The sequence below is a fragment of the Danio rerio genome, chromosome 5 (assembly GCF_052040795.2).
Source record: "Danio rerio strain M-AB ecotype USA chromosome 5, GRCz13ab, whole genome shotgun sequence".
Classification (NCBI taxonomy): Eukaryota; Metazoa; Chordata; class Actinopteri; order Cypriniformes; family Danionidae; genus Danio; species Danio rerio.
Window position 1 is genome coordinate 23,712,856 of NC_141025.1, and position 12,182 is coordinate 23,725,037.

The window sequence follows — 12,182 nt, forward strand, 5'->3', positions numbered from 1 at the left end:
TCTGTAGTCCTGTCTTTCTTCTACAGCCTCCATTAGTCTAACCATCATATGTCAGTAATACTTTACTCTCTCCCCCTGATGACTTACCTTCATTCTCTCTGCACACGCCACACACTCTTGCACTTATCCTTGAGGGATATTTATCGTTTCTCAGACACACAAAAAAAAGCGCTGGCTGAAAGGGGCAGATGATGACGACCCGCCGCAATCTTCTCCGGAGCAGTAATTTCCCAGCGAGCGGCTGGAAGTATTAACCCTGATGCTCTGGCACTGCCAGATTCACCATAGACATGGAGAGGCATGAACATCAGTGTGTTATCAAGCAGTAAAAAGCATACAGTACTGAGGCTTTTAGAGGCTCACAGAGCAGACAATACACTCATTTGCAGAAAAGCATTTGAGTTACAGTATGTACAGTTGAAGTTAAAATTATTCACCCACCTGTGATTTTTCTTTACTTGTTGAAATATTTCCCAAATAATGTTTAACAGCGCAAGGAATTTTTCACAGTATTTATTTACTACAATATTTTTTTCTTCTGAAGAAAGTTTGATTTGTTTTATTTCAGCTAGAATGAAAGCAGTTTTGGATTTGTTATAACTAGGCCCACACGGAATCTGCGTGCGCAGAATTCTGCAGATTTTCCGCAAATTTTCCGCAGAATTGCGCAGATTTCTGCATATTTTTAGCCCATCATTAATTCTGTTTATTGACTTGAGTAAATGTATAAATCTGAATTTATTCAGTTTTTATTCAGTAATTTATTACTTTTTATTTCATATATTAAGGTTTTAGTTATGATACTCCTCTATACTCCCAAAAAAATTCCTCAGAAATCCGCAGATTTTTACCAAAAATCTCAGCAGAAACAGCAAAAAACATCTGCAGATTCCGTCTGGCCCTGGTTATAACACATTTTAAGGTCAATCCCAGCAGTGATATGTCATAAGACGTAAATATTAAGTCAGATTTACAATGCCAGCATCTAAGGACAATGTTTGTTATTGTGACGTCCAATAACGAAGTGAAATGACGATGATATTTTGTTGATTTTGGGTTCGGTTGGAAAGTGACCAAAATCCAATGTTGAGCCAACATCATGAGCCAACGTCATATAGACCTCAAATATTGACATTTACTCATTAGGTATGGCAACCAAAATAGACGTCATTTTGGTAACGTCCACACAACTTCAAGGTGTAACATCAAATTCTGATAAAATTCTAAAAGTAACTAGAATGCAACGTCTATTTGATGTTAGAGACTGATGACAGTGTGACGTTGGGTTCTGACGTCAACCTGATTTTCAATTCCAAACAAAATGCAACGTCCCAAAACATTAGGATAGATTGTCAATCTGACCTCGTGTTGACGTCCTGTGCCTGTTGGGATATTATTAGCATTTTTTCAGCTGTCTACATTGTATAACAGCTGTACACTGTTATACAATGACTTACCTAATTACTCTAACTTGCCTAGTTAACCTAACTAACCTTTCAATTTCTTTTTAGGCTGAATACTAGCATGCTAAAAAATGTCTAGTAAAATAATATGTACTGTCATCATGGCAAACATAAAATAAATCAGTTTTTAGAAATTAGTTTCAAATTATTATGGTCAGAAATGTGTTGAAAAAATCTTTCTGTTGAACAGAAATTGGAGGAAAATATACGGGGGGACAATTATTCAGAAGGGCTAATAGTTCTGACTTCAACTGTATTGAACAGGGGTGTCCAAACTGTGTCCTGGAGGACCGGTGTCCTGCATATTTTAGTTGTAACCCCATTTAAACACACCTGAACCAACTAATCAAGCTAGGCATACCAACTAACCAACTAATCAAGCATAGACGTTACTAGGTATACTAGTAAATTCCAGGGAGGTGTGCTGAAGGAAGCTGGAGCTCAACTATGCAGGACACCGGCCCTCCAGGACCAAGTTTGGACACCCCTGGTATAGAAGGTTTCCATTTACGTCAAGATTTGGTCAGTTACCTGTAACTACAGCCAGGGGCGGATTTAACCAATGAGGAAGATAAGCGGCTGCTTAGGGCCCCAGGAAATCTAAGGGCCCACAAATAAATACCTAGAAGTATAAATTATACCTATAAATAATATATAACATCCTTTTCTATCATTCTTTTTATGATGAGGGACTAAAAAAAATTTTTATTACATCTGTGCAAATGTGTCTCCCACTCAATAATGGAGTAGTCCAGCAGTCAAATTAGGAAAATATTTAGTTTTAAATACTTTATATATAATTTTTAGTTTAAAATGTTTCACAAGATGCTTTGGAGTGATTGAGTATTAATTAATTAAAGTACAAAAGGTGTATTTTAGAACTTTTGGGCCCCATGCATGGCTGGAATTGCTTAGGGCCCCCAAAACACTAAAACTGCCGCCTGAGTACAGCCATACTGTCAACACTCCAATGACATGGATTGGACAGTTTATGTATTTCTGAATACATTTTTCTTTCTGAATAAGAATGAGGAAGCTGTTAAATCATATAGAGAATGACTTAAAAAGCAGTAAAGCTTGCAATATTTTGACAAACTGCGTTTGGATAGGTGGTTAAAGATACATATGAGTTGTATTATTTTAAGATATAAGCCTACTATTTCACTTACTTGAATGGACATGATTAAAAACAAATATAAATGTTGTACAGATTTCAGTCAATGGTGTTAAAGACAGCAAAATGTAGTGCCTGTAATGCTAATTAAGTTCATATTTTGGATGAAATATATTTCACAAAGAACATTCAAACTCATTTGTTGTATTTCTTCAAAATTAAGTTAATTGGCCTTCTTAAAAAAATGATTCAACTTATAATTGATTCTCTTCTGGACTTTACCTTTGGTGGCCTTTCCGTCAGTGGGAAAATGTAATTGCTTTTATTTTATGCAGATTATAGGCAAAGGAAAAAATGTGTTTTCACTGTGATGTCATGAAATGGAAACGTGATAAGTTATTTGCTTTTTTTATTGCAAAAAAAAAAAACAAGTGTTTGCATGTTATAATGTGATTGTTGGAAATGTTTTACAGAAGATGGAAAATATAATTCAATTTTATTTGGGAAATGTCATATATATATATATATATATATATATATATATATATATATATATATATATATATATATATATATATATATATATATATATATATATATATATATATATAAAGCAAAATGTACAAAGAGATTTTCCACTGTTCCAGTTTATTTATTTCTATTAATTAAATTATTACTGTATTTTTTTTACTTTAGTCTCAGTTCAAAATAATAAAACCTATTGAGACATATTTGCTTTTCATTCATTCATTCATTTTCCTTCGGCTTAGTCCTTACTTATCAGAGGTCGCCACTGCGGAATGAACCGCCAACTATTCCCGCATATGTTTTACACAGCGGATGCCCTTCCAGTAATGACAAAACTTTGCTTTTAAAATAGATTTTCTTTTTTAGATTGATGATAAAAAAGTTTGATATATTTCATACAATAAAATATGTTTGTGTTCGTATTTATTTTGCTTTAGAAAATTGGAAAAAAAATAGAAAAGAAAGAAAAAGAAATAACACAACAGAATTAGTTTTAAGTGGACAATCCAATTAAAAACCTAGTCACCCAAATTCAGTCCTTTTTTCTCAAGATGTGTTTTTTCATGTTGGCTCTAAGATCAAAAATGTCTTCAATTAAAATAATTGTGTCCTACAAAAATAAAGTCCAATATATCTTCAAATAAAATGTAGTAAAATATTTGACAACCATCCCAGGCTTTCTGTTAATTAAGAGGGAAGAGAGACAAAAATCTCATATTTCTAGAAATTACAGAAGGAAATGAGGTCATCATCTACATACTTCATTCATTCAATTATTCTCCTTTGGCTTAGTCCCTGTACTCATCAGGGGTCGCCACAGCAGAATTACCCACCAATATATCCAGCATATGTTTTACATAGCAGATACCCTATCAGCTGCAACCCAGCACTGGGAAATACCCATGCACTCTCACATTCACACACACACACTCGATATGGCCAATTTAGCTTATGCAGTTCACCTACAGCGCATCTCTTTGGATTGTGGGGGAAACTGGAGCACACAGAGGAAACCCACATGAAAACGGGGAGCAAACACCACACAAAAATGCCAACTGGTCCAGTCGGGACTCGAACCAGCAACTCTCTTGCTGTGAGACGACAGTGCTAACCACTGAGCCACCATATCGTTGTCATCATCTACAGGTACTTACTAGACCTATAATCTATCTGTCCTTTACCACATTTACATTTTAAAGTATGACAACTTGTACTGAACTTTTACTGTAATGTGCTTACATTTAACACTAGCAGTACAAAAACAGTTTTAGTGCTAACTATTGAATAAAATGAGCATGTTTTCTTTGTCTTCAACTACAGCAGCAGATTACTTTGAATACAGTATTATACTGCAAATGTCTGATATGCAGTAAGTTACTGTAAATGTTTGAAAATCACCCACAATCCAGTGCACGTTTGTATCTTTTTAAGTAGGACATACTTTAGGCTACTTCGTGGTGCTCTCTCTATCTCTCTCTCTCTCTCTGTTTAAATGTACAATAATAAAATAGTATGCTAATACTTACTGTGAAAGGTGATATGAACTGAATATCAAACTGTTCATATGAAGACAATATCCAGTCGTGTATGAGATCCAGAACATTATAAGGTTCTGAGAGTCTTTAATCAGTTCGCCGCCTGCACTGCTCGAGCGGCGCCCTCTAGCGGACATGCGCAAACACTGACAGACACTACTGCTGTCATGACCATACAGATCATGTGACAAAGACCCGGAAGCGCGAATAATTCAAGATGTCGCAGCACTGAATAACAAGGGATTGAGTTCCAACGGTTTTCTTATTTTGGTCGATGAAAAAAAACACAAAATGCAAAATTACGACAAGAAAGAGGTGGGCTCAGTGCCCGGAGCCATGCCTGATTTCAGAGGGTAAGATAACCTGCATCGTATGCCTATTTCACATAAGTTAATTCTGCTCAAACTGCACGTGACCTCGTATCAAAATCACAATCAATAAACACATGAAATTTAGCGGATTCAAATCAACTAGACACCTTTACACATATTTAACATGAAGTGTACATGATAGTACACTTGATTTCGTTTAATATTCAGATTTCCAGTCGTACTTAGACTAATCTCTCCATGTCCTCTTTCTTCCTCTTTCTTCATTCAGGAATGACGGGTCTCTTGTCTCTGTGCTCAAGACTCTACTGTTTTTCACTATTCTGATGATAACTCTACCCATCGGACTGTATTTTACATCAAAGTCCCTTCTCTTTGAAGGTATTTCGCTTTAAAGGCTGATCAGCCATGTATTTACCTAACGTTATTTAAATATTTATAACAACTCTGATGATCTCATTATTATTGGCTCCATTGTGCTCAGTACTGTATATTTATACTGTCCACATCACAGCCCATTGCTAAATATCTGTGCCGTGCTGCATTGCAAGTCAGTATATTAAATTTGTCAGGAGGTTGTGATGGTGTTAGTGAGGCACATTCGAGAGAAATGACATTTCCTCTGCTGCCAACTCTCAAGACAAACTCAACCAGTTTCAAAAACAGGCACATTACATTTAGGTGATCTAATGTCATTGCTACAATCTGTTATCAAATTAGCTTGATAAGTAAATTAGCCTATCTATACAAAAAAAAAGAAAAAAAAAGTGAAGCCCAATCAGCTAGCTAGCCATTGTAGCTGGTTCATGTTCAGTTTAGTTTGCACCAGGTTTTAGCTACTGTAAAGGCAGTTTTTTCTTTAATCAGTCATTATTGCTTTGGTATCTTAAAACATTATTGCACATTGAACAGTTAGGATTGTACAAAAGCAATAGTTGAGGGGATGAAGCTTTGATTTTCAAGCTATCCTGGCTAAATTTGGCCCTCAATCAGTTGCATGAAAACAGGCCAAATTAGGTTACTACACTAGTTTGTTCATTGCAGCTAGCCTGCTCCAGAGCAAGATTTATCTGCTTCTTTCACAGTCAAATGAATTAGAAATTATTTTATTTGTGTTCATATATCGCCATTTCAGATTTCTGTATAGGGGATATATATATATATATATATATATATATATATATATATATATATATATATATATATATATATATATATATATATATACACACACATATACTACCTGTTAAAAGTTTGGGGTCATGTTTTTTTTTTCATGTTATTTTAGGAAAATGATTCTGTTAATCAAGGCAGCATTTATTAAGTGCAAAAAAATTGATTGTTAAATATTCATTTATTATTTATTGTATGTAGTTTTAAAATGAAATGATTACTCCAATCATTATCACTTTTATTACTATTATCATTAATAATATTAATAATACAAATACATAATAATAAAATTAATATTAAAGTGATTTCTGAAGGGATCATGTGACTGAAGATTGGAGTGATGAAGCTGAAAATTCCTCTTTAAATCACAAATAAATCATGAATTGTTTTGAACGTTATTTTATAGAGCAACAACATTTCACAATTTTACAAATTTTACTGTATTTTTGATAAAATAAATGCAGCCTTGGTGAGCAGGAGAAGCTTATTTTAAAACATTTCAAAATCATGCGGACCCCAATCTTTTGACTGGTAGTGTGTTTTTTTTTTTTTTTCTTAAAAAAAGCAGGAATCTCACTCCAACTATAATGACAGCAGGCATGGGCCAGTATAAGAATTCTGACCGTTTGATAACCTTGAATAAAAAATCACGGTTTCCTGGTTTTGTGATTACTGCTCCAAAATATGTTATTTTTAAATGTCTGGGTATAATACGAAGACTTTTTTTCCGCTGAATACGATATATTTTATTTTAGGAAACTTTTAAAATATTTTGGCCTAGTAGCTTTTGATGAAGAAGTTCCTTTTCTGCTGGAAATACTGTTGTCCTAAAAAACTAAATAAAATAGTTGTGAAAAACCTGTATAAAAAAAAAAATATATATATATATATATATATATAACAGAAAACGTTGGCGGTTTTAAAACCTTGACTTTTCCAATCTGCAAACTTGCAGCAAAGAGAGCAAACTTTGTTGCTCTCGCCATCTTCATGTGGACGTACAGTAAGAGTGCAAAAGAGTTTTTTTTTTATGAGTGAGAGAGCGAGAGTGTGTTTCCACAAGTGGTTTGTCAAGCCCACTCACCTGATTTAAGTAACAGGTTGTCAGAAGTTATTTTGTTACACAAGGCACGTGATTTAAAAAATGTATACGAGTAGATCATTGCATGAGTCATGCAGTTTCCTATCAAATTTGTCAGTTTTGATTTTATAGTGATGTTAAAGGGACACTTCAGTTTAAAGGTTCTGTTAATTTACCACTCTCAGGCTATTAAATATGTGTTCCTTTTTTCTTTCAGCAGATTTTATGAATCGCCAAAGATTTCTGTTAGAAAACGACTTTACTCTTGGGTAGCCTAAGAATGTTTTTTGTGAGAATTGTCCTTTTGAAGTTAGGGTTTGGGATTTTTCAGAGAAAAATAGTTTTGAAAGCACAAGATCCCACCTTTTAGAAAATCTCCTCAAAATCCATGCTTCCTCCAAAACAAATGAATGATTACAGCCAAACCAGACCAGACTGTAAACAACACAGACAGAGAGAGACCGATAAGCCCAAATCTTGTTTACTCTTGAGGAATCATTACAGTACAAAGCTTGTTGTTGGTTCAGGAGGAAAATTACTCTCCTGTTTGCCTTCCATTCTCCCTCAGTCTGAGTAATGGGAATAGAGCTGTGAAGAAAGATTGATTCTGAGATTTTCAAAATGCATGGCCATTCTCTATTGAATTGAATCTAGGTGAGTATTAAACATCCACTCAAGCGCTCATGAGGATGTGCTTGACCATTTAGTCATGCAAGTTGGTTTTCACAAGATTACTGTAAACACGACTCACTATGAAAACTCTTATGATTCAATTAAAACTTTTCTAACTTTATTAAAAGTTCAAGACACCCTGGAATACTTTTTTTTTTTTTTTTTTTTTTAGATTTTAACAGATTTGTGTGCCTTGAGCATCAGTTAAGACAAGATTAGCACATGTCAGCTTTAATTGTGGGGAAAACTGGTTAATTTTGAGCTTTTGTCAGCTTATTTCATCTTCCGGGTTTAAAATAGTTATTGGAGGGGGATCAAAATCGGTGATGTAGCGCGAATCTGCTAGTGGAGTGATGATGTGTCAGTTTCCCATTATTATTCTTATCTGAGATCCTATGAAAAGACCCTGCTTCTTAATGACCCCTGTGACAAACTGGGGTATTAGACGCAAATAAAGAGTAAGGACTGGTGTGAGTGTTATGGAATTTAACAATGCAAAAAATAGTTTATCACGGTGTTTACTTCAATAATGCCACTAATATATGCATAATCCACATGTCTTAATTCCACATGTGTTTAGTTCAGTTATGACTTTAGTCAGATTAACCGTACGTTCACACCGAAAGCGGCGAGAGCGTCCAAGGTCGCTCTGACCGCCCTGGCGACAACGCTCTCTGCCTTCAGCTCCTGCGGCGAGAGCGTCAAAACTCGCTACATTGATCTCATATTTAAAGGAGCCGTTGCAGCATATCAGTTACATTCCTGCATAAAACATGTTTCTAGCATGAAAATGTTGCGCACTTCTTATCAAATTCATACAACAATGGAAGATCAAGTTGCGTGTGGCTTTGCTCTATTTATCCAATATGTGACCATATGTCTGAAATATCCTTTTTCAGACAGACGTTTTGTACTGTCACATCGCGTGAGATTCCCGCTTTTTTAAGATAAATATATAACAATAATGAACATCAGTAACTCGCCAGTAACTTATTTAATGTATGTTCCTGTAGGAAAATTTTTTTAAATAATTGGAAATCCGGTGACCGCAATAATCAAACCCTTGGGAACAACTGTGGTCGGAACCAAAGTTCACAGGTCTGTGTTCTCTGAACTGCTATCAAGCGATGGACGTCTTCATTCTGATTGCTTGCCGCCGAACCGCATCATAGCTCATTACCATAAAGTTGACTTCATTTCAACTCTCCTCGATGCTCACGCCGGCGAAGACGCGCCGCGCTGCTCCTCGCCGCTTATCGCCGCCGGCTCTCATTGAAAATGAATGACTTCCGGCTACTTTGACGCTCTCGCCGCTTTCGGTGTGAACGTACAGTAAGGTGATCAGAAATCGCTGTTTTGAGCTTATGTAGAATTTCGGATGCCTGTAATCATTGATTTCCATAGTATTTTTCCACAGCTTCTTTCAAATATCTTATTGTGTTCAGGGAAAAAACAAAGAAAAGTGGTTTGGAATCATTTTAGGGTGATCTCTTTAACTTGGCGATCGCCATCAGACTGTAAAGAGATTTTTAACAAACATAACGCACAGTTCCTCTTACAGTAAGACACATTCTACTGGACTGTCCTGCCTTCTATGATTCCAGAAGATGCTTTTATGAAGTAAACTCTCTGAAGGACATTTTAGGCGAAGTGACACCAGGAAAAATGTTACATTAGTGCTAAAAATCCTATTTAGTTTATGTATTAATTTGTTTGTTTATATTAGTTGTATATTTATTATTGAAATGGTCTTTCCATGAAAATAGCTTTAGTTGCTGACATGGCATTAAATAAAAGATACATTACAACAAACATTACTCCAAAATATTTTAGAACTAAATCACGTACACTGTAAAAATATCCGTAAATTAGCAGTTTTCCGTATTTTGTGATTAGTGTTTTTATTTTTCCTGGTTTATTTATGCTTTGAATTGCATTATGGGAGTTTAATCTTTCAAGTATTAACTTTGAAAACCTTGAAAAAAGGTGACTTTTAAGAGTTATTTAATAGCTTATGATATAATGATATGTTGTGTGTGTTAGTGTTGTATATTACAGTACAAAAACCTTGTAGTCAACTGCCTGTACATTTTACAGACTTATTTCTTTATATATTGGATACATTATATTCTTTCAGACTACTAAAATGTCAATAAAAGTCACTTCGTTAAACTGTAGAGTTTAATTTTCAACATCAAAAGTCAACCAAGCAAGAATTTACATCCCATGATGCAATTCACAACCTTAAATAAACACTTGTGAATTACAAAATACGGGAGCTGTTGATTAACAGATATTTTGACAGAGTACTCCTGTCTTTAGGTGCAGTGTTTTTGATTTGCTTTAGTAATCATTGATCATTCTTGCTTATTTCTGTCTTCGCAGCCACTTTGGGCTACTCCAGCAATGACAGCTACTTCTACGCTGCCATCCTCGCTGTGCTTGCCGTCCATGTGGTTCTGGCGCTCTTCGTTTATGTGGCATGGAATGAGGGATCCCGCCAATGGAGAGAGGGAAAACAGGATTAACCTTAAAACTGGAAGGGAGATGGAAAAACACACAAGAACCAGAATGTCCCACTGGAAGCATTTTGTAGGTGTGTTTTTAATTTTCTCCTCCATAACTCAGAGGGAAGACGCCCCGATTTCTCCTTCATCTCATGGTATGGTGGAGGCGAAGGCTGGAAGTTGCTGAGAGAGGTGTTAATCTGTGTGTTTGTGCCGGGCTTATGTAGGGCAGAAGAGAGGACGTGCTGTTTACGAATGTTCATTGTTCCTGCAGTGTCGTTTTTTTCTGCCCCATTTCAGCCATCTCTGATTCAACTACCACATTCACACCTTAGGATTTCTGTAAGATTTCCACGTCTTCCCTTGCGGTTTTTTTTTACACAAACATAGTGTGTAAGTAGTATGTGTCAGTGTGAAGATGAATCATTGGTGTTTGTTTTTGTGTCAATTAAAGCTGATCTCTGAAACATTAGTTTTCTTCATTCTTACTGGAAACTCATGCCCTTGATGCCCAAAGAGAATTGCATGTCTTTTAAGACTGTTTATAATTTATAGATCTCGACTGTTAGACTGTTGTTTGGCTAATATGTTGTGTGGTGTTTGTTTTGGATCAATGTAGCCAATAAATTACTGTTTCATCTGCCTTTTAAAACCTTTTTCTTTGTGACTTTTTGGATATTATGACCAGAAATTACATTCATCATGGTTCTATTCATACATTTTATTTTATCAAAAATTTTTACATTGTAACCATATGTTCAAACACGCTATGTGTCTTGAGATTTGCAGTGATAAGCAATTGGGCTGTGTGCACCAGACGTAACGCAACAGAAATGTTTATACAGCTATTCAGAAGCACATAATAGTGTACTCACTGCATGCACTCCAACAAAATGGTAAGGTTTATAATCCCATTAATACAAATTAAACCTCTTTAACATTATTAAATGTGCATGCTGAATCACTGATATGTTTTGGTTTACACTAAATCACAGTTCTCAAGTTCCATTTCAAATGGTTTATTTTATTTTCAAGATCTGAGCTAAACTATCTGCTGCTGTTTTCAATACACTGTAAGAAAAATCTATTATTTTACTCCATTTAAATCCATTATTTAACGGACCTTGAATTACAGAAATTTACCACAAAATAACGGACCTTAAATTACAGAAATTTACTGTAAAGTAACAGACCTTATTTTTCAGAAATTTACTGTAAAATAACAGACATTAAATTACCGAAATTTACCACAAAATAACGGACCTAAAAATACAGAAATTTACAGTAAAGTAACAGATATTAAAATTCAGAAATTTTACTTTTGTTATTTTACTGGAAATTCCTGTAATTTAACGGCGGTTATTTAACTTTTTTTTTTTTTTTTAAACGGCACCCCAACCGTAAAGTTGTGCATTTTTTTTTTACAGTGTAGTATGGCAATAAATGTAATGTGAAATGGCATCCAGACTCACATTATTAGCTTTCACAGTAAATAAAGCACATGAGGTGTACCTGAGGGGATCATGGTCAGTTTATCCAGTTGTTCACCTGTGAGAAATAGAAGATAAAATATAATTTCTAAAATATAATTTCAGATGTTGGTTAGAAACTCCTCTTAATATGGAAAATATTCCTTCTATAACATGCTTTTATTTGGAACACGACTTAAATCAGCCTTTGTTGATGACTCAATCTGGCAACCTGCTCTTGCATGTTTTGAACCATGAGTATAATACCTAGTTTAACCACTGGGTTTCGACTTACAAACTGCACCTTTAAT

General features: G+C 34.9%; 1 protein-coding gene across 1 annotated transcript; it reads left to right on the plus strand.

Annotated features, from left to right (window-relative positions):
- Window positions 1–4,822: 4,822 nt before the first annotated feature.
- On the plus strand, window positions 4,823–11,056 carry vma21 (vacuolar ATPase assembly factor VMA21). Its single transcript, NM_001202424.1, has 3 exons — window positions 4,823–4,993; window positions 5,241–5,350; window positions 10,281–11,056. The coding sequence occupies exons 1-3, from the start codon at window positions 4,932–4,934 to the stop codon at window positions 10,421–10,423; spliced, it is 315 nt and encodes a 104-aa protein (NP_001189353.1). The 5' UTR covers window positions 4,823–4,931; the 3' UTR covers window positions 10,424–11,056.
- Window positions 11,057–12,182: the final 1,126 nt, after the last annotated feature.

Coding starts and splice junctions, on each gene's coding strand:
- vma21 (NM_001202424.1), top strand. CDS start 4,932: ATGCAAAATTACGACAAGAAAGAGGTGGGCTCAGTGCCCGGAGCCATG. Junction 4,994..5,240: donor GCCATGCCTGATTTCAGAGG/GTAAGATAACCT, acceptor TTCTTCATTCAG/GAATGACGGGTCTCTTGTCT. Junction 5,351..10,280: donor AAAGTCCCTTCTCTTTGAAG/GTATTTCGCTTT, acceptor CTGTCTTCGCAG/CCACTTTGGGCTACTCCAGC.